This window comes from Callospermophilus lateralis, chromosome 7 (genome assembly GCF_048772815.1).
Source record: "Callospermophilus lateralis isolate mCalLat2 chromosome 7, mCalLat2.hap1, whole genome shotgun sequence".
Lineage (NCBI taxonomy): Eukaryota > Metazoa > Chordata > Mammalia > Rodentia > Sciuridae > Callospermophilus > Callospermophilus lateralis.
Genome location: NC_135311.1, coordinates 66,718,729 through 66,744,212, shown reverse-complemented (window position 1 = coordinate 66,744,212; position 25,484 = coordinate 66,718,729). Strand labels below are relative to the sequence as shown.

The 25,484-nt window shown below is 32.5% G+C and overlaps 1 protein-coding gene across 2 annotated transcripts in view; it reads right to left on the bottom strand.

Annotated features, from left to right (window-relative positions):
* Window positions 1-3,338: 3,338 nt before the first annotated feature.
* Window positions 3,339-25,484, bottom strand: part of Hfm1 (helicase for meiosis 1) — an 82,987-nt gene continuing 60,841 nt past the window's right edge. The window contains exons 30-38 of one of the 2 annotated variants that reach the window (XM_076861969.1): window positions 21,737-21,817; window positions 21,380-21,495; window positions 18,699-18,778; window positions 17,614-17,717; window positions 6,557-6,802; window positions 5,047-5,137; window positions 4,471-4,582; window positions 4,229-4,380; window positions 3,339-3,408 (exon numbers count right to left, since the gene is read on the bottom strand). In XM_076861969.1, the coding sequence (XP_076718084.1) occupies window positions 3,339-3,408; window positions 4,229-4,380; window positions 4,471-4,582; window positions 5,047-5,137; window positions 6,557-6,802; window positions 17,614-17,717; window positions 18,699-18,778; window positions 21,380-21,495; window positions 21,737-21,817 (1,052 nt within the window). The remainder of the gene's footprint in view (window positions 3,409-4,228; window positions 4,381-4,470; window positions 4,583-5,046; window positions 5,138-6,556; window positions 6,803-17,613; window positions 17,718-18,698; window positions 18,779-21,379; window positions 21,496-21,736; window positions 21,818-25,484) is intronic. The other variant, XM_076861971.1, reaches the window with a different exon arrangement.

Genomic DNA, 25,484 nt, shown 5'->3' with positions numbered 1-25,484 from the left:
TAAAACTATGGGCAACCAAGAGGAAGTGAGGGGAAAGGGGAAAAAAAAAACAAGGGGGAGAAATGAATTACAGTAGATGGGGTAGAGAGAGAAGGTGGGAGGGGAGGGGAGGGGAGGGGGGATAGTAGAGGATAGGAAAGGCAGCAGAATACAACAGACACTAGTATGGCAATATGTAAATCAGTGGATGTGTAACCGATGTGATTCTGCAATCTGTATATGGGGTAAAAATGGGAGTTCATAACCCACTTGAATCAAAGTGTGAAATATGATATGTCAAGAACTATGTAATGTTTTGAACAACCAACAATAAAAAAAAAAAGAAATGACAAAAGAAATGGCAGAATTTCCCTTTTTGTTTTGTTCCACAAACTAACCAATACTCAGACTGAAATTTACTTAGTTTAATTCTAAGCTTAGCTTTCTTTTCTTTGCCCCAACTTCCTCCTCATTGGTGCCTTCTCTATTCCCACAAAAGTAAAAGTTCTTAAATACAGTCAATTGTTATTATCTAGGATGTCACAGGCAAATATTATCCATGTGAGTCATAGACTGGGGTTCTCAAAGAGTGGTTCCCTACAGTGCCTGATGAAAATATTTTCTAGAAATAGGGTCAGTAAAGAGACTGGGTAAATGAGTAAATTGTGCTAAAACTTAGAATAATGAGTAATTGAACAATCATTTCTATTTGGCTTTATAATGTATAATAATAAAAATTGTAGAAGACTTATTTTCTAATTATGTTTTACTTAAGGTAATGATAATACAGATTTGTATGCTCTGATCACATATCAACCAATAGAGTTGGTGAGGAGATACGGGTAGGGATATCTTCCTGAAAGAAAAAGTTTATGTAGAAGAAAGATCTTGGATAACATTTTTTTTTTCCTATGGATGCTATATCTATGGAAACTCAAATTCATATGCAAATCAATGCAACTTGGATATTGTATTATTCCCCCCTTCTCAGTTGGTCATTTAAAGCGGTACAAACAGCTATCACTTACTGAACAAAACTATGAATCCATCCCTAAATTAAGTTTTCTATGCAGTGACTTAATTCTCACTACATTCTTACAAGGTACATACTATTATGCCAACAATAAGTACCATTTGGAATCTTTGTTAAAACTACAGAATCCCTAGTCCCCTACAGTGGAGATTTTAAATCAGTAGATCTGAGGTGAGGTTAAGGTACTCTGTATATTTAATATCTTATTCATTTTTTTAAAATGATGAAACAAGTTTGGGAGACACTAGTCCACTGAATAAACCTGAGTTTCATTTAAAGCCCCTCCTAGTCGGGCCTTATATTTCAAACATCCATAAATGTTTTAAAAAAAAATCTATCCATTTCCCCCCAAATAGATACTTTCCTCCTTTGCACCTTTGTTCAGGCAGTTTTCTATTTTTTCCCCCACAAAATCTTATTCATCTTTCAAGGTTCAACTCAAATTTTAAACTTTCTATAAATAATTCCCTGACCCTCCGGCCAGGATTATATTCTTTCTTATATACACCCACAGCTATTTTAATCTCTTTTGCAGTGATTCTCTCAAAGTGTGGTCCATGGACCAGTAGGATCAGCACCATTGGGGAATCTGTTAGAAATTTAAATTCTCAGGAACTTTCCAGACACATTCAGTCATAAACTCAGGATAATCTGTTTCAAACAAGCCCTCTAGATGATTCCATGCACCTCTAAGTTTAAGAACCACTGCTCCAATGTATTCTAGATTTTATATTATAGACATACTTTGTTTTATTGTGCTTCACTTTATTGCACCTTACAGACATCACATTATTTATTATTTAAAGGATAGGGGGCAACTCTGCATGCAGCAGGGCTATTGGTGCCATTTTTCCAACAGCTCAGATGACTGTTAGCATTTTTAGCAATAAAGTATTTTAAAATTAGGGTATATACATTTTTAAAGATATAATGCTATTGCATACATAATAGACTACAGTATAGTGTAAACATAGCTTTAATATTCACAGAGAAACCAAAAAAAGTTTGTGTGACTTACTTTATTGCAATATTTGCTTTATTGTTGTAGACCAAAACCTAACCTGCAATCTCTCTGAGGTATGCCTATACTGTATATCTTAACTTCTCTACTAGAATGTAAAGTAAGCTCCATAAGAACAGAAACCCTGTTTTCATTTTGCACAGTATCAACTACAGTGCTTTTCACTTAGCAGATCACAATAAGTTAGGTTGAATTAAATTGCTATTTCTTTAGTGTCAAAGTCTGTGTACATAAGATAAATAGATTTTAGTGCATCATTTTTTTTCATTTTAATGGTGTTTAAAAATCTTTAAAAGTAGTAGTATGATTGATTCAGATACAGATGCATACCCATTGTAAAGAGGACAAAAATAAAGGAACTAGTTGCCCTTACTTTTCAACATGAGACAAAAATTTCTTTTGTTCTAATCTTTTTATATAAGCTTAATACATATCATTCCTTATAAATATTTACTACTAATAAAAATAACAATCTTATCTGGAAGTTTCTCATCTCTAAAGTTTTTATGCTTAAAGAAAATAAGTATTTTCTAAAATTTTTTAAGTGGGTATCAACTTCACTTGGTATCTATGTATTAAATACATTAGAAATAAACATTGCTTATGGTACCCTATATGCTACTTATTAATAAAGTTAATCAAAGTTGAAGTTGAGACATAATTTATTGGAAAATAATATAAATACCTTTTGCTAAAGGTCAATAAAACAAGGTTTTTGAATTCATGACACTGAAAAAACAAACTAAACAAAACCAACAATCTATATTGATTAATGTTTCATTTATCATTGCTCAAAATTAGATAACAGTTCAAACAGCCATGGGATTTCTAAAAATCTAAAATAGTAAATAATAAAATAAAACACATGAAAACCATACGAGTGAATAAACCATACAATAGATTCACTGACTTGACATTATTTTCCTTTCACAGAATAACCACCTTCTTAAGAAAAATTTAAAAATGAAAACTTATATAAGTCCTGTCAAAATTCAATCAAAATCCAATTGGTAACAACACAGTTATTTCTAAGTATAAATTTTTGAATTTCAATCAGCTTATTAAAACAAAGCTACTGTAAAAAGCATTTTTCAAGATGTTACAATATAATGATCAAATCTTTATCTTTCATTGCACAAAAAAATCAACAAAATTGATCTCATTTAAGATACAAAAATCTGAACAATTATGAACTACTTTTCAAAAATATAAAGCACAAAAAATACAAATAAAAAACCTGCTTTGTGACTAGCTATCTTTATACTTTATTTTGTATTAATAAGAAGCATTATTTTTTTGTTTGTTTTAGAAAATGCCATCAAATATTCCCAGAAAAGACTTCATTTCCTCAGCTTCATCATCAGGATGATACCTACTGGATAAAAAAAGCAAATGCAAAAATAACTATTTTTGTAAGACAATTTAAAAAAATACACAATAAATAATACAATACTAACAGAACATATAAACTTGATTGCTGTGAGGTTAATATGTCAAATAAACTTCAGTATGTATAACCTTGCAAGAAATTTGTGGGTAAAAAAATTAGACTTTGTAAACTATAAAAGGACCAAACCTTCCTCCTTCTTTCTACCCTCCCTCCTTCTTCCCGCCCTTTCTTCTTTCTTCCCTACCCCCTCCTTCCTCTCTCCCTCCCTCTTTCTTTTTTTGTACTGGGGATTGACCCCAGGGGTGCTTATTTTTTATTTTGAGACTGGGTTTCACTAAGTTCTTAGTGTCTCACTAAGTTGCTGAGGCTGACCTTCAGCTTGGGATCCTTCTGTCTTAAAGACTTCTGAGTTACTGAGATTATAGGCATATGCCACCACCCCTGGCTGTGACTTTTTTCATTGAACCTCTTGAATTGTGAAATAACTGTATAGCTCAAATACAACTGAACTTCTTAAAAATTAGCTGATTTCATTTGTATTTCTCAAATGATGCTATACTTTATACAAAAAAGCTATATTTGAATCAGTAAAAATAAGTTTATGAACTCAATATAGTTTCAAAAATTAGAATATTTGATGCTGTGAAATATCTTAAAAGAGCTTAGCTCACTACAGGTCTAAAATTTCAATGTCTTTAATATGTTTAGGTTCTGGTCTTTAAAATGATTCAAGGAAAAAGGAAAGCCGAATTTCTTTGTAAGATGTCTTTACTGACATAATCATGAATATATTAAGAGTTCTTACCTGGAATCAACTTCCTTTATGGATTCACTGTTTCTAAAAAAAAAATCTACTTTCTTGAAATTTGAAAAATTTGATATATTTTTGAAGTGAGTAAAGGACAGTTTCTCAATCTCTGGTGACAAACGTTGCTTTTTTCTTTCCTGTAAATGGTCCTATATTTTGATGTAAAAAAATTGCAATCAATGAAAGTTTAAGTATTTAGGCAAAATTTATAGGAAAAACAAAGAAGTGCTTTTGCTTACAATATTTGCATTTCCAGCTTGTTGAGATAATTGTGTCATGGAGGATATATCAAACTTGGACATAGCAGAATTTGACAAACAAATGGCTGGCTTCTCGTGTGACGAAACAAAACTAAAAATTAAAATTAATTATTTGTAAAATATGGCAAATGGGAAAAACAAACCATTTTAATTTGCATTAATAGTGATTCTTTGGGGAGTACTATTTATCATATTTATCACAAAAAAATTGATGCTGTTTCTTATACTCAAGGAGAACATGGTGTATTTCCTTTCATTTAGACCATATCATAATTTATATATTCCAAATTTGATAATAGTACTATTTTTAAGGGGCTATAGAAATAATCGTTCAACAATGTTTTAAAACTTTAGTCTTATGCTTAACTGACCATCATCTGAAATTCTGTTTTGACAACAGCACTTTGAGAAACACACCTCTAACATTAAGAGGGTTAAATTCACCAATACCATATATTTTCTCTGACATCTAATGACTTGATCCTCATCTCCAATTATGTCTCAAGAAAATATAAAGTTGTAAGAATAACAAACCAAAGTTTTTTTAACACTTGCCTGTTTGACATTTCTCTTTGGAATTTGCTCTTTGACTGTTGGAAAGGTAGCTTACTTCCCCTGATACTTGAAATCAAAGTGTTTTCAGACCCTATATAAAGAGATAATAGTTTCAAATAAAATGCTGAATGAATAAGGGCTGAATGAAGTTTTTCACAAGTTCTATTAGATATGATAGAACAGATATGATCTGGTTAATAAAGGAATGACTAATTCTTTTCAATATCAAATTTAATTTGCATAAAGTGAGGGCATAAAGATAAAGGAGTAAGATTATAAAACACAAAGGTTAGCTTATTAGTTATTATGTTAAAAGGTCTTCAAACCACCACTATTTATTTATTTATTTTTTTAAATTCAGGAAAATGATCAAGTTGCGATTCATTCAATATTTTCAATGGTCTTCATGTGATCATTTAGAAGTGCTCCACAAATGGGGGTAAGTAGCATTTATTGATTTTCCCAGTGATAAATCTATGCCTTCATAGAATTAGGCTATATCAAAGAATTAGCACGTTGCCTATTAACTTGCAGAACACAATAACATTTAATTGTGAGAAAGAGACTGTTACTTGACATAGAAAATGATACATACTGATCTAATAAAAAATTTTCAGGCCTATTTTGTGAAGGTGAGCAAATCCTTATCTTTCTGAGAAAAGCATTTACTTTTTAGGGTAATTCTTAGGATCCTAAAACAACATTTCCACGGCGAATTGCTTCTCTTAGAAATATATATGTATATTTTTAAAAAGAGCATACAGTGGTATATATTAACAATCAACAAAACTATAATTTTAGGAATAAGAGTCTGTATTCAGAAGGCTGAAGGGTTGATTTCCTTCTGTCAGCCCTTATGGGTAAGAGTATCTCCATTTGTTATCTTGTCAAACACTTGACATGACTTTCAATTTCTGTTTCAGTGAAATGGAGTAACTGCCTGTAACTCAAAGAACTACATCTCATTATTTTGGGTTTGTATATTATTTAAATATAATTGCCCACACAGGAGAAACAAATCCTTTCTTTTGTACTTATTTATATCTGAAGTCAATATTTTGATTAGAAATAAAAGTTTTTTTTTTTTTTTTTTGCAAGCTGATGAATACTTTCAAAAATAGAATACTTCTGTCCTTCACAAAAAGTAGCAAACCATGTGTGATCTTAGAATGGAGAGCAGGACACTCTGTATTATAAGTAAAAATTCAATCAACAGTCTGAATTTGAATAGTGTCTTTAACCAGAGAGAGGGGAGCAACAAAATAGAAAAAGTTCATTTGCTATATCACCATTGTGAAGTAACCTTGACCTCTGTTCTTAGTAGGTTGATGGTAAAATGCTTTTTATGGAAGAGTCACTTTTTCAGTTTTGATAAAAATTATATTACTGAATCAAAACTAATTAAATAAGCACACATAAAAAGGTGAAGAAAATTACTCCTTGGAGCTAAAATGAAAAACATTCAAAAGAATTACTAATGAAATTACTTCATGCTAAAATACAAATTTACCTGGTGTCTTTATATTCTTAGTATCAACCGAAAAGTTAGTAACTTCTATTAAGTTTTCATCATCAAAATCATCCCAAACTTCATTTCCCAATTCAAAGTTCACATTCAAAACCTCTGAAAATGGGGAATTACTTTTATCCATATCTATCAAATTTTGGTTTCCAGATATATTAAGATTTCTGTTGAACGCCATTGTTTGAGGGTCTTTCTCCTTTGAAGTTGTAGAATAGTTCCATCTAAAAAAATCTGTTATGTGTATATATAAAAGAGTATAATTACTTTTAAAGTCTTAAACATCATTTTATACTGATATATCAAACACATCTTTCAATTACTAAGTAGAGTTTTCGAGCAGCAGTTTCCAAAAGCATTGTGTCAAACATTGTTGAATATTATATTCAGTCAATTCTATTTACCGTATTACAAGTACTGATAGTTGCACTATATTTTTCATTAGATTTTAAAAGACAGAATTAATTTTTCATCTTAATTCCTAGGTAAAAATGATTCTACTCTAATTGGCTTCCAGCTCTTTACAAATTAATTTTGAATATTGTTATGACATACATTTGTCCAAAATACATATTTTTCTGCTGCTAAAAAATCCTCAGTATTTTCATTGTTTATAGCCTGGGTTTAGAAACAGACTACCTGTGTGAAAATTCTACTTTTTTTATTTGTATGACTTTAGAGAAGTAATTCAAATTCCCTGAGCCTAGTTTTCTCCCCTGAAAAAGGAAAAAAATAATAGCACCTATTTCAAAAAATTGTTGTGAAGACTAAATCCCTTTACTTAAACACTTTTGCATAGATGTATACTAATATATATTTAATAACTGCCTCTCTGAAGAGTATGCACATGTATATATACATGACTTTACCCTAAACTTTATAGATGTACATTACATAATTTACAAAAAATATTATATACAATATGCTTAATTGTAAATTCCATATAATAATAATAATTATTATTATTATTATTTTAAACCTGAGTTCAAAGTAGGCTCCCTCTTTTTTTTTTTTAAAGAAAAAGAGAGAGAGAAAAATTTTTTTTAATATTTTTTTTTTTTTTAGTTTTCGGCGGACACAACATCTTTGTTTGTATGTGGTGCTGAGGACCGAACTGTACACATGCCAGGCAAGCGCGCTACCGCTTGAGCCACATCCCCAGCCCCCATATAATTATTTGATTCTCACTAAATGTTTTCATTCAATTTTGCCACTCTTCTGTCTATAGCTAACCTATGGGTGCAACTGACAAATCAGTAAAGTTCTCTCATAAATGTTGCTTAATATTTTTGTTGACTTTAGCCAGATAAAAGTAAAATAAAGACATATGTTGGGACTTCACTCATCCATCATTGATTAAGTAACTTTTTTTCTGAATTAAACAGTAGTTTTCAAATACTAAAAGAACATTCCCTTAATTTTTTTGTGTTATTTTCAATGTAATGATTCTACAACATACTGTTAGTTTAATCTTCACTATTGTCTCTTAAATCTAAACAACAAACCAATAAGTCAAATCCCGATAGGCAGTATTTTTTTATTCCAATAGTAAAACTTTTCTCACCATAACTGATTTTAAGCTACTTGTGATATTACTGATGAGAAGTTGGGAAGAAATGTACAGTAGCACCCCATTATACATTATTTACACCATATAGATAACAGCCTCAAGAATACAGATAATAGTAAAATGTAGTAGAATAATGAGGAAGTGATGAATTTTGAGCATTTTTGCTTTTGTTTTTAACATAATTTATTTAATTTAATTGAACTTTCATATAATTAAAATTATAATAATAAATGAAAATTCCAATCATATTTCATAAGCTTGTGCCAGTACACCCCTGGGTCATTTTACTTTAAATATCCCCCCATCCTTAGTTGGGAACACTTTGCATATCTGTAACCCAGAGACTTGAAAGGTTGAGGCAGGAGGATCACAAATTTGAGGTCAGCCTGGGCAACTTAACAAGACTCCATGTCAAAAGAGAAAAGAAAAAAAAAAAAAAGATGGGAATATAGCTCAATGATCGTGGGTGGTGCACCACTGGGTTCAATCCCCAGTACTGTAAATAAATAAGTTAATAAATAAATAATCTCTGCCCTCTTATTCATTTATTCAAATCCTACTTTACTCTTCAACTGTACCTACAATTATAGTTCACATTACTCTACTTTTATAAGTTGATCCACACACACAATGTACTAAAAATGGAAGTAGACACAAAGTATAATGGGAAGGTAGAAGAAAGAGCAATGCAAGTCAAAAAGACTCCTCAAGGTGAAAATAGATGAAAGAAAAGTAGTAGGATTCTAAGCTTGATAGAGCTGTGATTATGAAGAAAGGGAAGATACATATGAAGGGACAATAGCATGTGAAAGACATAGGATGAGAGACCAAAGAAGATGGGAACTATAAGTTTTCAGGATTTTTGGAGCACACAGCACAAGGAGAAGGCAGACCCAATTGAGACTGTACAGGGAGGTAAATGCCAGGTCATGTTGAAGTTTATTTGTCATGTTAAGGAGATGTGAAGATGTTTTAGCAACAGGTTTACTTAATTGAGATGCTTATTTGGTTATGTATTAGAGGATAGACTAGAAAAAGAGAGAAAGTTAATTGAAATAAATGAAAAATAATGAATGCTTGAGCTAGAGTATTAGTAAAAAGAAGAGGGAAGAATTGATATGAGAAATGTGTAGAAGGCAAAATAATTAGGATTTGGTGATTAGTTACATGTGGGATGAGATATGTATGACAATTATTTTCTGCCTTTAGCAGTTTAAATAAGCAGAGGGTTAAATCACAAGGTTAAGGAAAACAGAGAGTGAGGCAAAAAAGAAGATAGAAGGAAGGACTTGGGGTGCTGCTATGTTAACTTTTAGGCAGACATCTCCAGGAAGGTGATTATATAGAAGGAATTGGAGTTATATCTCGATGGGAGATACAGATTAAAAAAATCATCAGAATATAGTTAAGTGATTTAAGACATAGGCTTAGGTGATAATGTCTAGAAGTTTTGAAGTGAGAAGTGAGAGGAATGAAAAAGAAAAAAAAATCTTTGCAACATCAATAGGAAGAAAAGCTCAAACGATCTGAGAAGTAGGAGAAAAATGAATAGAATGATTTAATTGAAACCAAAGGAGAAACTTGTGAAAGGAAGGAAAGACTAGAAAATCAAAAGTGTCAAATACTACAAAAGGCCTGGCATAGTGGCACACATCTGTAGTCCCAGCACTTGGGAGTTGGAAGTGGGATGATCATTTGACTTCAGGAGTTTGAGATAAGCCTGGGAACACAGAAAGATTTTGTTTCTAAACAAAAACAAAAACAAAAAACCTGACTGAGGTCCAAAAGAGAATAAGTTGAAAAAAAGTTCACTGAATTCAGTACTTAGGAGGTCATTAAATGACCGGAGTAAAAGCCATTTCAAAGTAATGATAGAACCCAAATTTTAATGAATGAAACATGATAAGGCTGTAAGAAAATAAGCATGCTAAAGGTAAAATGCTATTTCAAGAATTTTTGTCTGGATGAAAAAGCAAGAGATAGAGGTTACAGAGACTCTAGGATTCTGCTTTTGTCTGGCATGCTTGTTTTCATAAAAGTACCTCTATTTTCCTTTGGATAAACAAGCCTTCACCATTCCATGTGATCCTGGGAAGGTCATCATTCAAGGTGGCCTGCTTTCGCTGGGGCCACAGAGATAAAATGACTCCCCACCCCAGGCCATAGGAATTAATGAAGAATAAACGTGGGACTCAAAGGAGGGTAGTCAAGATTAACTCAGGTCTGAGTTCAAAACTAACATGGAAGAGTAACTTTTTCTACTGAGTATGCTAACCTGGGAAGATTTAAATTAGGGACAACCTGCCATGTGAAAAAGCTCATTCAACAAATAGAGCCAATCAGTAACCAAGCATAACTAAAAGACTGAGAGAAAGCCAGAGGCAATGATGAGACCACTGGAGATTAAAGCTTGGATTAATGCTTGGACTTCTCAGTTTACTTGAGATAATCAATTACCTTTTTGTGTGTTTAACTCACTTTTATAGAATTTTTATCACTTATAATCAAAAAGGTCATGACCAGCTAGGTGAAGATCTAGAGATGAAGAAGAAAGAAATTTAAGCTTATGCATATGTTAGAGAAAAAAGACAATAGAGAAGGAAGAATGAAAATATAGGAAAGAGGAGAGGATTAATTGGTTTTCTAAAGTGCCAGAGAGGATAGCATTTGATAAGATTAAGAAAATTTGGAAGAGATAGACAAATTTCTGGACACATATAACCTACCAAAATTGAACCAAGAGGATATAATACAAAAACATAAATAGATTAATAACAAGTAATGAAATTGAAAAATAAAAAGTTTCCCAACAAAGAAAAGTCCACGAATGGATGGGTTCACAGCTGATTTAATCAGACTTTTAAAGAGGAACTAACATCAATGTCTTTCAAACTGATATACAAAATAGAAAGGGAAGGAACCCTTCCAAACTTTTTCTTGGAAGTCAGTATTACCCTGCTACCAAAATCTGATGAGTATACAACAATAGCAAAAGAAAATTATAGACCAAATCCCTGAATGAGCAGAGATGCAAAAATCCTCAACAAAATTCTTTCAAATAAGATTCAACAGTACATTAAAAAACATTATAAACCATGATCAAGCTGGTATGGAAGGATGGTTCAAGATATACAAATTAATAAATGTAACACAACACATAAGAGTCAAAGATTAAAAACACATGATCACAGCAATAGGTGCAGAAAAAGTCTTGATAAAATTCAATATTCCTTTATGATAAAATCTCTGAATAACTTAGGTATAGAAGAATCATACCTCAACATAATAAAGGTTACATATGACAAACCCATAGTCAATACCATACTTAATCGGAAAAAAACCTGAAAGCCTCTAAGATCAGGAACGTTTCAAGGGCATCTGCTCTCACCACTCTTAGTCAATATAGTACTAGAAATTCTACCCAGAGCAATGAGGCAAGAGAAAAATAGAAGGCATGTAAACAGGAAAAGAAGGATTCAAATTATCCCTCTTTGTAAAAGATATGATTCTACATATAGAAATTACTTAGAACTCCATCAAATGACTTTTAGAACTGATAAATTCAGTAAGATAGCAGGATATAAAATAAACAAAATCAGTTGCTTTTCTATATATCAATAATGAACTCTATGAGAAAGAAATGAGGAAAGCAATCACATTCACAATACCCACTACACATAAAATACCAGTAATAAACCCAACTAAGTAAGGATGAAAACTGCAAAACACTGAAGAAAGAAACTGAAGACAGCACTAGGAGGTAGAAAGACCTCCCATATTCATGGATTGGAGAATTAATATTTATTAAAATGGCCATACTACCCAAAGTGATCTGTAGATTCAATGAAATCCCCATTGAAATACCAGTGACATTTTTCACAGAACTAGGAAAAAAAAAAACAACCCTGGAATTCATAAGGAAATGCAAAAGACCCTGAATAGCCAAAGCAATCCTGAGCAAACAGCAATAATACTAGAGGCATCACAAAACATACTACATAACAACAGTAACAAAAATAGCATGGTGTTGGCATAAAACAGACCTATAGACAATGGATAGATAGGAAGCTCAGAAATTGCTGGGTCAAATGGTGGTTCCATTCCAATTTTCCAAGAAATCTCCATACTGCTTTCCATATTGGTTGCACCAATTTGCAGTCCCACCAGCAATGTATGAGTGTACCTTTTTTCCCACATCCTCACCAACACTTGTTGTTGTTTCTCTTCATAATAGCTGTCATTCTGACTGGAGTAAGATGAAATCTTAGAGTGGTTTTGATTTGCATTTCTCTAATTGCTAGTGATGATGAAGATTTTTTCATGCATTTGTTGATTGATTATATATCATCTTTAGGTCTTTGGCCCATTTATTGATTGGGTTATTTGTCTTTTTTTTTTTTTTTTTTTTTTTGGTGTTTATCTTTTTGAGTTCTTTATATACCCTAGAGATTAGTGCTCTATCTGATGTGTGAGGGATAAAGATTTGCTCCTAACATGTAGGCTCTCTATTCACCTCACAGTTTGTTTCTTTTGCTGAGAAGAAACTTTTAAGTTTGAATCCAACCCACTTTTGATTCTTGATTTTAGTTCTTGTACCACAGGAGTCTTATTAAAAAAGTTGGGGCCTAATCCCACATGATGGAAATTAGGGCCTACTTTTTCTTCTATTAGATGCAAGGTCTCAGGTTTTATTCCTTAGTCTTCGATCCATTTAGAGTTGAGTTTTATGCATGGTGAGAGACAGGGGTTTAATTTCATTTTGTTGCATATGGATTTCCAGTTTTCCCAGCACCATTTGTTGAAGAGGCTATCTTTTCTCCAATGCATGTTCTTGGCACTTTTGTCTAATATAAGATAGTTGTAGTTTTGTGGGTTAGTCTCTGTGTCCTCTATTCTGTACCATTGGTCTACCAGTCTACTTTGGTGCCAATACCATGCTGTTTTTGTTACTATTGCTCTATAGTATTTTGGTGCCAACACCATACTGTTTTTGTTACTATTGCTCTGTAGTATAGTTTAAGGTCTGGTATAGTGATGCCTCCTGCTTCACTCTTCCTGCTAAGAATTACTTTAGCTATTCTGGGTCTCTTTCTATCCCTCTTCTTGGTCTATACCCAAAGGACTTAAAAACAGCATATTACAGGGACACAGTCCCATCAATGTTTATAGCAGCACAATTAACAATAGCTAAACTGTGGAATCAACCTAGATGCCCTTCAATAGGTGAATGGATACAAAAAATGTAGCATATATACACAATGGAATATTAATCAGTAATAAAAGAGAATAAAATCATGGCATTTGCAGGTAAATCGACGGAGTTAGAGAAGATAATGCTAAGCGAAGTTAACCAATTCCCAAAAAACAAATGCTGAATGTTTTCTCTGATAAAAGGTGACTGATTCATAGTGGGATAGGGAGAAGGAGCATGGGAGGAATAGACGAACTCTAGATAGGGCAGAGGGGTTGGAGGGGGAGGGAAGGGGAATGGTATTATTAATGATGGTAGAATGTGATGGTCATTATTATCCAAAGTACAGGTATAAAGACACGAATTGGTGTGAATATACTTTGTATACAATCAGAGATATAAAAAATTATGCTCTATATGTGTAATAAGAATTATAATGCATTCCACTGTCATATATAAATAAAAAAAAATTAAAAAAAGAAAGCCCAGAAATAAATTCATGTACCTTCACCAACTGACTCTTTATATAAAGGTGTCAAAAGCAAGCGTTGGAAGGAGAGTCTCTTCAACAAGTTGGGAAAACTGAATAGTCAAATGTAGAAGGTTGAAATTTGATGCCTATCTCGCACCCTGAAGAAACAACAACTCAAGATTTTAATAAAAGACCAAAATCTTTAAAACTACTAGAAGAAAATACAGGAGAAACACTTCAAGGTATTGGCACAAGCAATGATTTCCTCCCTTAGCCCAGGAAACAAAAGCAAGAATTACCAATTGGGATTACATAAAATTCAAGTTTCTGCACAGCAAAGGAAACAAAACAGTGAAGAGACAATCTACTTAATGGGAGAGAATCTTTGCCAGCCATTCATCAGACAGAGGATTGATTTCCAGAATACAAAAAGAACTCAAAAAACTTAACAAAAGCCAAATAATCTAATTAATAAATGGGCAATTGAACTGATTAGACACTTCACAAAAGAGAAAGTACAAATAGCCAATAAATATATGAAAAAATGTTCAATATCTTTAGTCACCAGGGAAAGCAAATCACAACTACATTGATATTCTACCTTAACTCAGAATAGCTACTATCAAAAACAAACAAACAAAAAACAATAAACAAAAAAAAATAACAAATGTTGGTGAGGCTGTGGAGAAAAAGGAACCCTAACTATTGATGGGAAACAAATTAGTTCAGTCTCTATAGAAAATAGTGTGACAGTTCCTCAAAAAACTAAAAATAGAGCTACCATATGATTCAGCTACACCATTCTGGGTATATACATCTGAAGGAAATGAAGTCAACATGCAAAAGAGATTCTTGCACACCCATGTTTATTTTGCCATTTTTCACAATAGCCCAGATATAAAATCAGCCTGGATATGTATCAACAGATGAATGGACAAAGAAAACACCACACACACACACACACACACACACACACACACACACATACATATACATATACATATACATATATGGATAGATAGATAATGGAATATTATTCAGCTAAAAAAAGAATAAAATGTTGCCATTTGCAGAAATATGGATAGAACTAAGACAAAACGTTAAGCAAAATAAGCCAGACCACATAAAGACAAGTAATACATATTTTTCTCATATAAGGAGACTAAAAAAAGAGATGACTTGAAAGTAAAAGAGGTGAATGATGGGACAGGATTACATAGGAGAAGGGAGAGTGGATGTGATCAAATCTTAATATACACATGTATGGAAATGCCTCAGTGAAACCCATCAATTTGTACAATTAACGTGTTGAGAATTACAATAAAAGAAGTTTGCAAGAGGAGAAATAAACCTTGAATAGAAGAAAAGATAATTCATCTTTCCAGACAAACAGAGGATTAAGGATAGGTTCAGAGACAGAGAAATAACATAGTTAGAGTGAAAGTTGAATAGGATGGCGGAAAGCTGAAAGAGTTCATACACTATAGGTTCAATTTTCAATTCTCCACTGATATCTAAAAGCCAATTTCGTTTTCTAGAAATGGCACTGGACTGGGAATCAAGAGATATGGAATGTATTTCTGGCCCTGCCATTAATTAGCTATGTGATTTTGGGCAAGCCATTTAATCTCTCAGAGTCTTGGCTTCTTTCACTGTAAAATGAGAAATTGCACAAAGGTCCTTTCCAATTTAAATTTTATGATTCAACACAGGTTTCTCATATAATTTCTAACATTTTTTTCTCTTCTGAAATTGGAATACAGATAATAAAAATTGCCATATTTTTCTTAAAACATTCTCAAAAGTAGTATTTAAATATATTTGAAATATGTTTTGCTAACAAAGACTAATGTATCAAAAGTATAATAAACATGCTCAATTACTATTCTAAATAGTTCAAAATATTATTCTAAGAGCTTTATATAAGTTATTTCATTTAATTCTAAAATTTCTAAAACATACTCAGATGAGGGAATTGAGACAAAGTGGTTAAATATACTATAAGAGGCCACAGTAAATGACATAATTAGAACTTGAACCTAAACAGACTGTTTCAGATCCTGTGAGCTTAACTTCTATACTATATGACTCCTTACTTAAAAAACAAACAGAAAAATAAAAAAAGTAAAAGAAAATATGAAAAGTGGCCCACTCAGTAAAACTGGAAAATGGTTATTATTGGGGGTTAAAGTATCTTAGATGGAACTTTCATATCATGATATAAATTTGATTTGGGATGGTGGTAGGAAAGAAATAATAAACCTATGTAAATGCAACATAAAATAAAGTAGAGGGCCTGGGTATTGTAGCATATACTTGTAATCCCAGCAGCTTGGGAGGCTGGGGCAGGAGGATCACAATTTTGAGGCCAGCCTCAGAACTTAGCGAGGCCTTGAGGAACTTGGTTAAGACCTTGTCTCAAAGTTAAAAAAATAAAAATAAAAAAAGGGCTGGGGATGTGGCTCAGTGGTAAAGTACCCCTGGTTCAATCCCAGTACCAAAAAAGAAAAAAAAAAAAAAAAAGAAAGGAAGTAAAAAGAGGAAAAGATAAGATAAACTGCAGAGAAAAAGGCAGGGAATAGAGTGGTAGTACAGGAAGAAATAAGTCATAGAGCTATAGATTGAAGTAAGATAAAAATAAAAGGGCTGAAAATTTTAAACCTCCTATCCATTTTCTAATAATATCTGGCTCTCTCTCTCCTTCCCTCCTTTACTTCTTTCTTCCTTCCCTTCCTCTCATCTTCCATATTGGGTCTAATTACCTCCATGTCATAAGAGGTTCCAGTCTTTGCCTCCCTAAGGTGTCTTCCTTCCTCCCTCCCTCCCTGCCTTCCTTCCTTCTTTCTGTCCAACCCAGGGCCTCACACATGCTACATAAGCACTCTATCACTGAGCTACATTTTTAGGCCTCCTAAAATGACTAAAGAAAGTATAAAGTGACAGCAACAAAGAAAAGAGTGGGAATAGAAGTCAATGTTAAACATGAAATTATTTTCAGAAAACATCAAGCTTACCATTTCATTTACATTAACATACAGCCACTTGAACAAACAACTCAATGGATAGGATTATTTCTCATGCATTTTAATAGTTTTATAGTTAATGGCATGATCAAAGGAAATAATGCTCTTCATAGTAGGAAGCAGACTAATAATAAGCCAGGAATAGTGCTGAAGAATTTATATGCATTATCTCATATTATCATAGAAACCATAAGAATCATAGGTTAAGAACTGAAGAGGTATTAATGGTCTGCCCATTTCAATCCTGTCATTTTAAAGGTACCAATAAGGTCCAAAGAGGTTAAGTAGTTTCCCCAAGGTCACAGCTATTTTGTAAAACTGAACTAATTTTTTAAACATAAAGTTATTTTAAATAATTCTAAAATACATGAAAGTAATAATTTAACATTTCAATCCTATATTTATCCAAGAATCCCCTATTTTCTCTCAGATTATCATTAAATTAGGCAACACCATGTAGGAAAGATATATATCACAGTCATCTAGTACAAAAAGTCCAGAAATCAATGAACACACACATATGTGTGTATGTGTATATATATATCTATATATATCTATATATACCTATCTATCTATCTATCTATCTATCTATATACTTTTCTAAATCCATGACTATCTGAATTAACAAACTCAAGAACTTAAAATTGGTTCAAAGACCCAAGGAAAAAAAATGCTGCTTAGTTAAAAGTCAAAATAATTGTAGGTGTTGGTTTTTCAATAATATTACTTGTCAATCTAAAGTAATGACAAATCATATTCCCTCTCAGATCAGTATCACCAATAATTTACTTTTGTCTTGATATTCAGATGGCTCTTGTTGAACTTTTCCATGGATTTCATGCTGATCACATTGCTCCATTACAGGCAATTCAGGTATGTTTAAATAGTCTGACCTTTAAAAAGGTAGAAAAAGCAGTAAAAATGTAAAAGTAAATATTAAAAAGAACCTAGACTTAAAAATTAGTTACTTATAACAAAGGAAAAACCCATGGTTTATCAACTCAGTACTTCAATGATAAAATATATTCAGACTAGGTAGCAAAGGGTAAAAACAGATGTTCAATGGAAGAGACCAACATTTAGTCCTCTTTACATGCTCCCAATAGATATTGCTATCATTTTACAATCTTTAAATAAATCTATTGCTAATGCTATTTACAGTTAGATAACAAAAGCTGAAATCTTTAGAAGCAGTTCTGAATTTAGTATTCTAATGGTTAGTTCTTGTTCTGTACTGATTGTTGAATAAACTGAATGTCATCCCTATATCTAGAATGCTCTTGTCTGAATGGAAAATTACATGTGCTATTGGTTTCTAGGCATCATGATAGAAGAACACTGAATTATCACCTGAGGTCCTTGGCTTACTAATTGGGAATACAAAGTTTGGATTTTTTCATCAATAAGAAGAGATAAAAATACCTTATTTTATAAGCCAGGTTGTTGTTAAGGTCAAGAGAGATAATGCACAAAAGTGAAATTTTAAAATTACAAAATATTTTATAAATTTGAGGTATATTAATATAGAATGAGCACCTGAATAGAAAGATAAGACTTTGTATACCAATATGGTTTATCTTTTTAAAGCACAGTATATTCCTGTCACTTAAGTTAAGAAGGCAAAGAACCTGAAGTAGTTTCCTAGGAAAGAGACAATTCAATGAATGTTAAAGTATTCTGTAACTGTAGAGTTCTAATTAAATTTAGGGTATGAAAGATAATGAAACCCTTATGATATTATTGCTTCATTATAGAACTAAATGATTACTGTGAATAGTAACTAGTGATCACCTTTTTCTGAACAAGTAGTTATCTGAAGGAAAAGAGAATTTAAGATGAATATTTTATCTTAGATATTAACATTATATTTGTACCTTGATAAACTAGGAAGGGAAGGTTTGGGAGTAAAACCAAATCCTTTAAGGTCCACACTTTGAGATTTATTCATCTGTACCTAATGAAAAAAATTATGAGTTCAACTATCAGTTTTACATGAAGACCTTTTAATAAATGAGTCAAATGGCACATCACAGTCATATCTAGCATATAAACAGAAATCAATGAACTAGAAACAACACAGGCTAGTTCTTCTCAGATAATTCATATATATATATAATTTTTTTGTAGTTGTAGATGGACACAATACCTTTATTTTATTTATTTATCTTTACGTGGTGCTGAAGATCGAACCCAGGGCCTCACACATGCTAGACAAGTACTCTACCACCGAACTACCACCTCAGCCTGTCAGTCTTTCTTAAATGTTGCAATCTTTATGGTTCTTTACTAGGTCTTCTCTTTTCACTCTATCTGTTCTTAAAAATTGATTTAGTCCCATGTCAACTATCATTTTTCATGTGAATGACTCTCAAATCTGTTTCTAGCTTACCTCTCCCTCCTGATTTTTCAGTTATATCCAACACTGTGTAGGGCAATTATACTAGACATTTTTGTAGACCTCTAAATTTGGTTATTTCCAAAATTGAATTTATCCTTCTCTGTTTCCCCAAACTTATTTTTCCTTTACTGCTCCTACCTAACTTTTCTCCCAGTTGTCAGAGAGCTGGACATCAGTTTTGACTACTTCCTTCAACCTTCCCCTTTAGGATCAGTGAAGTACCAAGGTAGTTGATCCCTTCTCTGAAAATATTTTAAGCTCTATCAATTCTCCCCATTGCTACTGGCACTACCATAACTTAGGCCATCATTTTCCTTGAAATATTGCAAAAACAAACTAATGAGTCCCATTTTTCATCCTTTAATTCCTTCTCTACATTGCAGCCAGCGTGATCTTTATGAAATGTAATTCAGATCATTTCACTGAGTAAAGCCCTCAGTGCCTTACCAATACTTTCAAAATAAAATATAAATCCCTAAATAGTGAAAAGGTCAGTATGATTTAGTTTGTACTTAGCTCTTTAGCCTCATCTCCCTCTATACTACTTACAACTGAACTCTAGACATACTGTATTATTTCAGTTCCTTTAAAGATCTTTCTTCTCCCTACCTCTCCCTTGGGATATTTGAGTATTTTTTAATACCTCGATATATTTTTCTATCTCTCCCATTGGCCATTCTGTTCTCAGATACCTCCATACTTGGCTTATCTTTTGGGTCTCAATCACATCTACTAGGAATCCTTTCCTGGCCCATCGAATGAGGCTTCTGTATACTTTTGTTTAAATCAAAAGTGAGCATTTAAAAAACTTTTTTTTATTTGTTCTTTTTAGATATACATGACAGTAAAGTGTATTTTGACACATTATGCCTACATGGAGTATAACTTATTCCAACTTGGATCCCATTTTTGCGGTTGTACATGATATGGAGTTTCACTAGTAGTGTATTCATATATGAACATAGGAAAGTTATGTCCAATTCATTCTACTGTATTTCCTATTTCCATCTCCCATCCATTTCCTTCATTCCCCTTTTAAACTGAAGCATTTTATACTTCTGTCATAGAAGCACTCATCACACTATATTGAAAAGGCCTGTTTTACTTATTTGTATCCTTCGTTCAACTATAAATTCTATGAGGACTGGAAATAAAACTGTCTTATTTATCACTGTATTTTAGCCCTGGGAATATTCTTAATATTCAATGATTACAGAAGGAAAAGAGAAAGAAAGGAAGGGAAAGGGAGAAGAAAAGGGGAAGAAGGGAGAAAGGGAGGGAAACCATGTCAATAAAAATTATCTTCTCAGAGAAGATGGTGACTATTTCCTGCGTCATTCCTCTCCCTGTTTTCAGACATTCTTCTTGTTTAGACTCATGCCTTAAAATATTTATTCTTATAAGAGCCCAGAATAGGACTTTTCTAGGATATAACTTAGGTTTAAGAATAGTCACTTAGTGACTAGCCTATAAACCATTAGACTCTCATTTTTTTATCTCTTGGAAGGAAGGCTCTTGTTCTTCTAGATTCAAGAATCCAAATCGACTTCAGAATTTCCAATCCAATCCAGCACAGAAGGAGCAAGGATTCCTGCCCACCCAGGGACATGCTGCAAATGGGCTCCTGTGGAGCACACCTAGATGTTTTCTTGGGGTAGGGTTTAGTGGCGCAGGCCTATAATCACAGTGACTTGAAAGGCTGAGACAGGATGATTGCAAGTTTGAGGCCAGGCTTGGCAAATTAGGGAGACCTTGTCTCAAAATAAAAAATAAAAAGGACTGGGGGTGTAGCTCAGAAGTAGAGCGCCCCTGAATTCAATCCCCCAATATAGAGGAAGAGCAAGAAAAGGGCAAGAATGTCTAGTTCAGTTGTTGCTGAATTAAGCTAAACTCATATTCTTCTCATTTTCTTTCTTCATCTTCATTTCTCTCTACACTAAAAAAAAAAAAAAGGTTTAAAAAAAAGGCTAAAGGAAAAGTAGCTGTATAAATACATTCTGAAAGTAGGTTTACAGATTGACTATAATGGTCATATTTCTATTCAAGTCCACAAGTAACTCTAAAGTACAATGTGAATACCTATCTAATTGAGATACAAAATAAGTGATATTTATTCATTTAATTGCAGAACAAAGGATAAATGTTATTAGTACTAACCTTGAGACGTTTAACTGGAGGAAGAGATGAAACAGCATTCCTGTTTCTTAAATCAGATAAATATGAAGAAATTGTTGGTTCTTTAATTTCTGACTTCTGTGCAACTCCAGTTTTACCTATAAAAATAAATTTCAGATACTTTAGGTTAAACTTTACGCATTGTTCATATAAAGCTAAATTTCTTCAAAATTTCAAATCTAATATTTATTTCATGTTGCCCACAGAAGACTGAATATTATATGAGAGTTATAAGTTGCATGATACAAATATCATAGACAGATAATTAGGATGTCATTACTATTTATCAAAGATTTTCAATTTTTAATGCCTAAAATGAACTTGTTTTATGGAACTCACAGCAGTCATGTCCACATGTATGTTTATTTTTACAATGATGATTACATTCTCGGTTCCCAGGTTTTTTGCAGAGAGTTACTCCTAAATCAATATAAAAAAAAGACCTATTTGTTAGGATAGCTATTATAATTAACTTAATATAATTAATTTTTATCTAGTTTCTTTTCTCTCAGACAAAAGGATTTTGACTTCACATTTCCTCAAGTGTTAACCCATACAATTAAAAAAGTATTTTTAATAACAGTTCCTGTCCCATTAATAGCCCTAACCCATTTTCACAAAGAATATCTAGCCATCTATAAATTTATCACAACCTCTCTGGTATAAACAGAATCAAATACAGTGAAATATAAGTAACAAACTTTGTCTTTAATGAAGTGAGAATGAGGATAGAGATTTAAACATTGCTTTGCTTTATCCTTATGCTTGAGAATCTGGAAAGAAGCAAACCTCATGGCATTTTGATGGCACTACTGACTCATTAGTAGATAGGACACCATTCATATTTCATAAGTGTTAAAAATAAATGCATTAGGGATATAAAAAAATTTGATATTTGAATTCAAAGAAAGGAAAGATTGCTTCCAGCTTGACTTCTCTAAGCTAGAATTAACATACCCATATATATAATTTATTCCTCATTTATTGTACTTTGAATAGGCTTTTTCTTGATCTTAATTCTGACTAGTAACATGGATAAGAAGAGAAATATTTAAATTGGTCCTTGAAGGATAGATAGGATTAGGATATGAAAAGGAGAAAAAGAGAAGATATTCCAGATAGATGACATATTATTTATATTATAGGAACCAACATCAGCTTAGTTTTGCTAGAACACAAATTTTAAGTGAAGTAGAAATGTTGGAGATAGTAGAGAGTTTTTAAAGACTTCTACAATCTTTCTTAGATTTTTTATTCTTCATTTTCAGAGTCACTCTTCAATCAACTTTCAGTCAAGTCATGATACACCTAGACAATGATAATATATGTCTAGCAGTGTGGGATAAATGAATGAGGCTGCTCCCCAGATGAGGCTGGTTTCTCTGTTTTTTTTTTTAAAATATCTATTTTTAGTTGTATATGGATACAACACCTTTATGTATGTATGTATGTATGTATGTATGTATGTATGTTTGTGGTGCTGAGGTTTAAACCCAGTATCTCACTAGTGCCAGGCAAACATTCTACCATTGAGGTATAAATCCAGCCAGAGGCTGGTTTCTTTTGTGGCCTTAATCAGTACCTTATCAAGGAATTAAGTACTGATAAAGTAATTTTTAAAAAATCCCTGGTAGCTGAAAACTGACAGGTAAACCACAGTGTTCTCAACTAAACATAAACAACTTGGAGAATATAAACAATATACAATGTTATCATAGTGGAAGACAAAGATTACTATGCAATTATTTCTGAAACTATAGACAAGAACACTCAAGAACCACAAAAATAATGAAATATCCCCCTCTTCTGGCTAACACAGATGACTACTATTTTTAAAATCCACCTCCAAGATAAAAAGACCAAAATAACCCATTTTTCACTTCCCAAAAGTATCCGATTTAGAACTAATCTCTGCTTTCCCTAAACCCTTCTAAGAATCACCCAACATAAGATGAAATCCTGTCAGTTTCTACCAACTTCCTGAGATGATGGACAGTTCAGCTGGTATTATATTCTTGTTTGCTGAAGAATGTTAGGTAAAGCTAACTTTCTTCAAAGGCAGAAAGACCTTTCTTCAAAGGCAGAAAGACCTAGGGGTCTTTGGTTGAAAGGCTTGCTGGCATTATACTCTGTAAGGAGTGCCAAGACTTACTTGTTTGGAAGTTGTGCCCAGAGTCATGGTCTCATTACCTATAACTTAGATGGTATCTGGTTTCTTTGAAGTCAATCCTTCATGCTTCATATATTCCATATACTGTTGCTTAATTAATCCTCATAAAGTTCAACTCTGATTAGATAATTTGCCCACTTATCAACATTAGTTACTTCGCACTGACAAAATTAATTCCACATCCAAGGTCCTGCATAATCTGGAATTCCCTTTATAGCATCAATATTAATCCTACAACCATCAAAACACATTCAACTGCCATTCTTCAAATAATCCCATGCCTTTTTCTGACTGTATCTTTGATATTACCTCATCTTAGATGACCCTCACTTTCTTGTCTATCAGAAGCTTATCAACTTTTAAAACAACTCAAATAGCACCTCTACCACAAATCTATTGTGATCACTTCATCTGAAGTAATTTCTATGACTTATTCCTTGTACATTTCGCTTACTTTATGCTACCTTATATTTATATAGGTAAAGTACAGGGTACATTAGAGTAAAAAAACATGAGTTCTAATGTGAACTTTTATCTGAAATACAATATAAAACAAGAATTAAAAATAATACCTGTTGGGGCTGGAGTTGTGGCTCAGTGGTAGAGCACTTGCCTAGCAGGTGTGAGGCACTGGGTTCAATTCTCAGCACCCCATATAAATAAATAAATAAAATAAAAGTCCACCAATATCTTAAAAAAAATTAAACAAAATAATACCTGTCACTAGCATAAAAACAGACACAAAATTAATGGTACAGAATAGAAGACACAGACAAACCCACACAGATATTATCTTATCTTTGACAAAGGTGCCCAAAATATAAGTTGTAACAAATTGTGCTGGGAAAACTAAATATCCATATGGAGAAGAATAAAACTCTATCCTATAGCTCACACTGCACAAAAGTCGATTCAAAATGGATCAAAGACCTAGGAATTGGACCAGAAACTTTGTAAATACTAGAAGAAAACCAAGGGTCAACACTCAACATATAAGTGTAAGCAATAACTTCTTCACTAGGACTCCTAATGCTCAAGAAATTAACTAATGAAATGGTATTAAATTTAAAAGCCCCTGCATAGCAAAGGAAACAAATGTGAAGAGAGTACCTACAGAATGGGAGAAAATCTTTGTTAGCTATTTTTATGTCAGAATTAATATACGGGGGGTTGGCGTTGTAGCTCAGTGGTTGAGCACTAGCCTAGCACGTATGAGGCACTGGGTTCAATCCTCAGCATCACATAAAAATAAATAAATAAAATTAATATACAGAATATATAAATAACTCAAAAAAATAACACCCAAAATAAATGAATAAATAATCCAATTATTAAATGGGCAAATGAATTAAACAGACATTTCTCAAAAGAAAAATTACAAATGGCCAACAAACATGAAAATGTCCACCCTTTTTAGCAATTAGGGAAATACAAATCAAAACTATACTGATAGTTCATCTCATTACAGCTAGAATGGCAGCAATCAATAATACAAATAATAAAGCTCAAATGGATGCTGGGGAAAAGGAATACTTTTATGCTGTTGGTGGGACTGTAAATTAACCACTGTGAAAATCATTATGAAGATTCCTCAAAACTAGGAATGCAACCACCATATGACCCAGCTATACCCCTCATTGGTATTTAAAGTCAGCATACTATAGCAATACGTGCAAATCCATGTTTATAGCTACACAGTAGCCAAATTATGGAAGCAGCCTAGGTGACCATCAATGGATGAATAAATAAAGAAAATTATATATGTATATATATGAGATAATTTTATTCACCATAAAGAAGAATGAAATTACGTCATTTGCAGAAAAATGGATGTATCTTGAGAGCATTATGTTAAGTAAAAAAAGCCAAACTCAAAAAGTCAAGAGTCATATTTTCTTTCATATGTGGAAAGTAGAT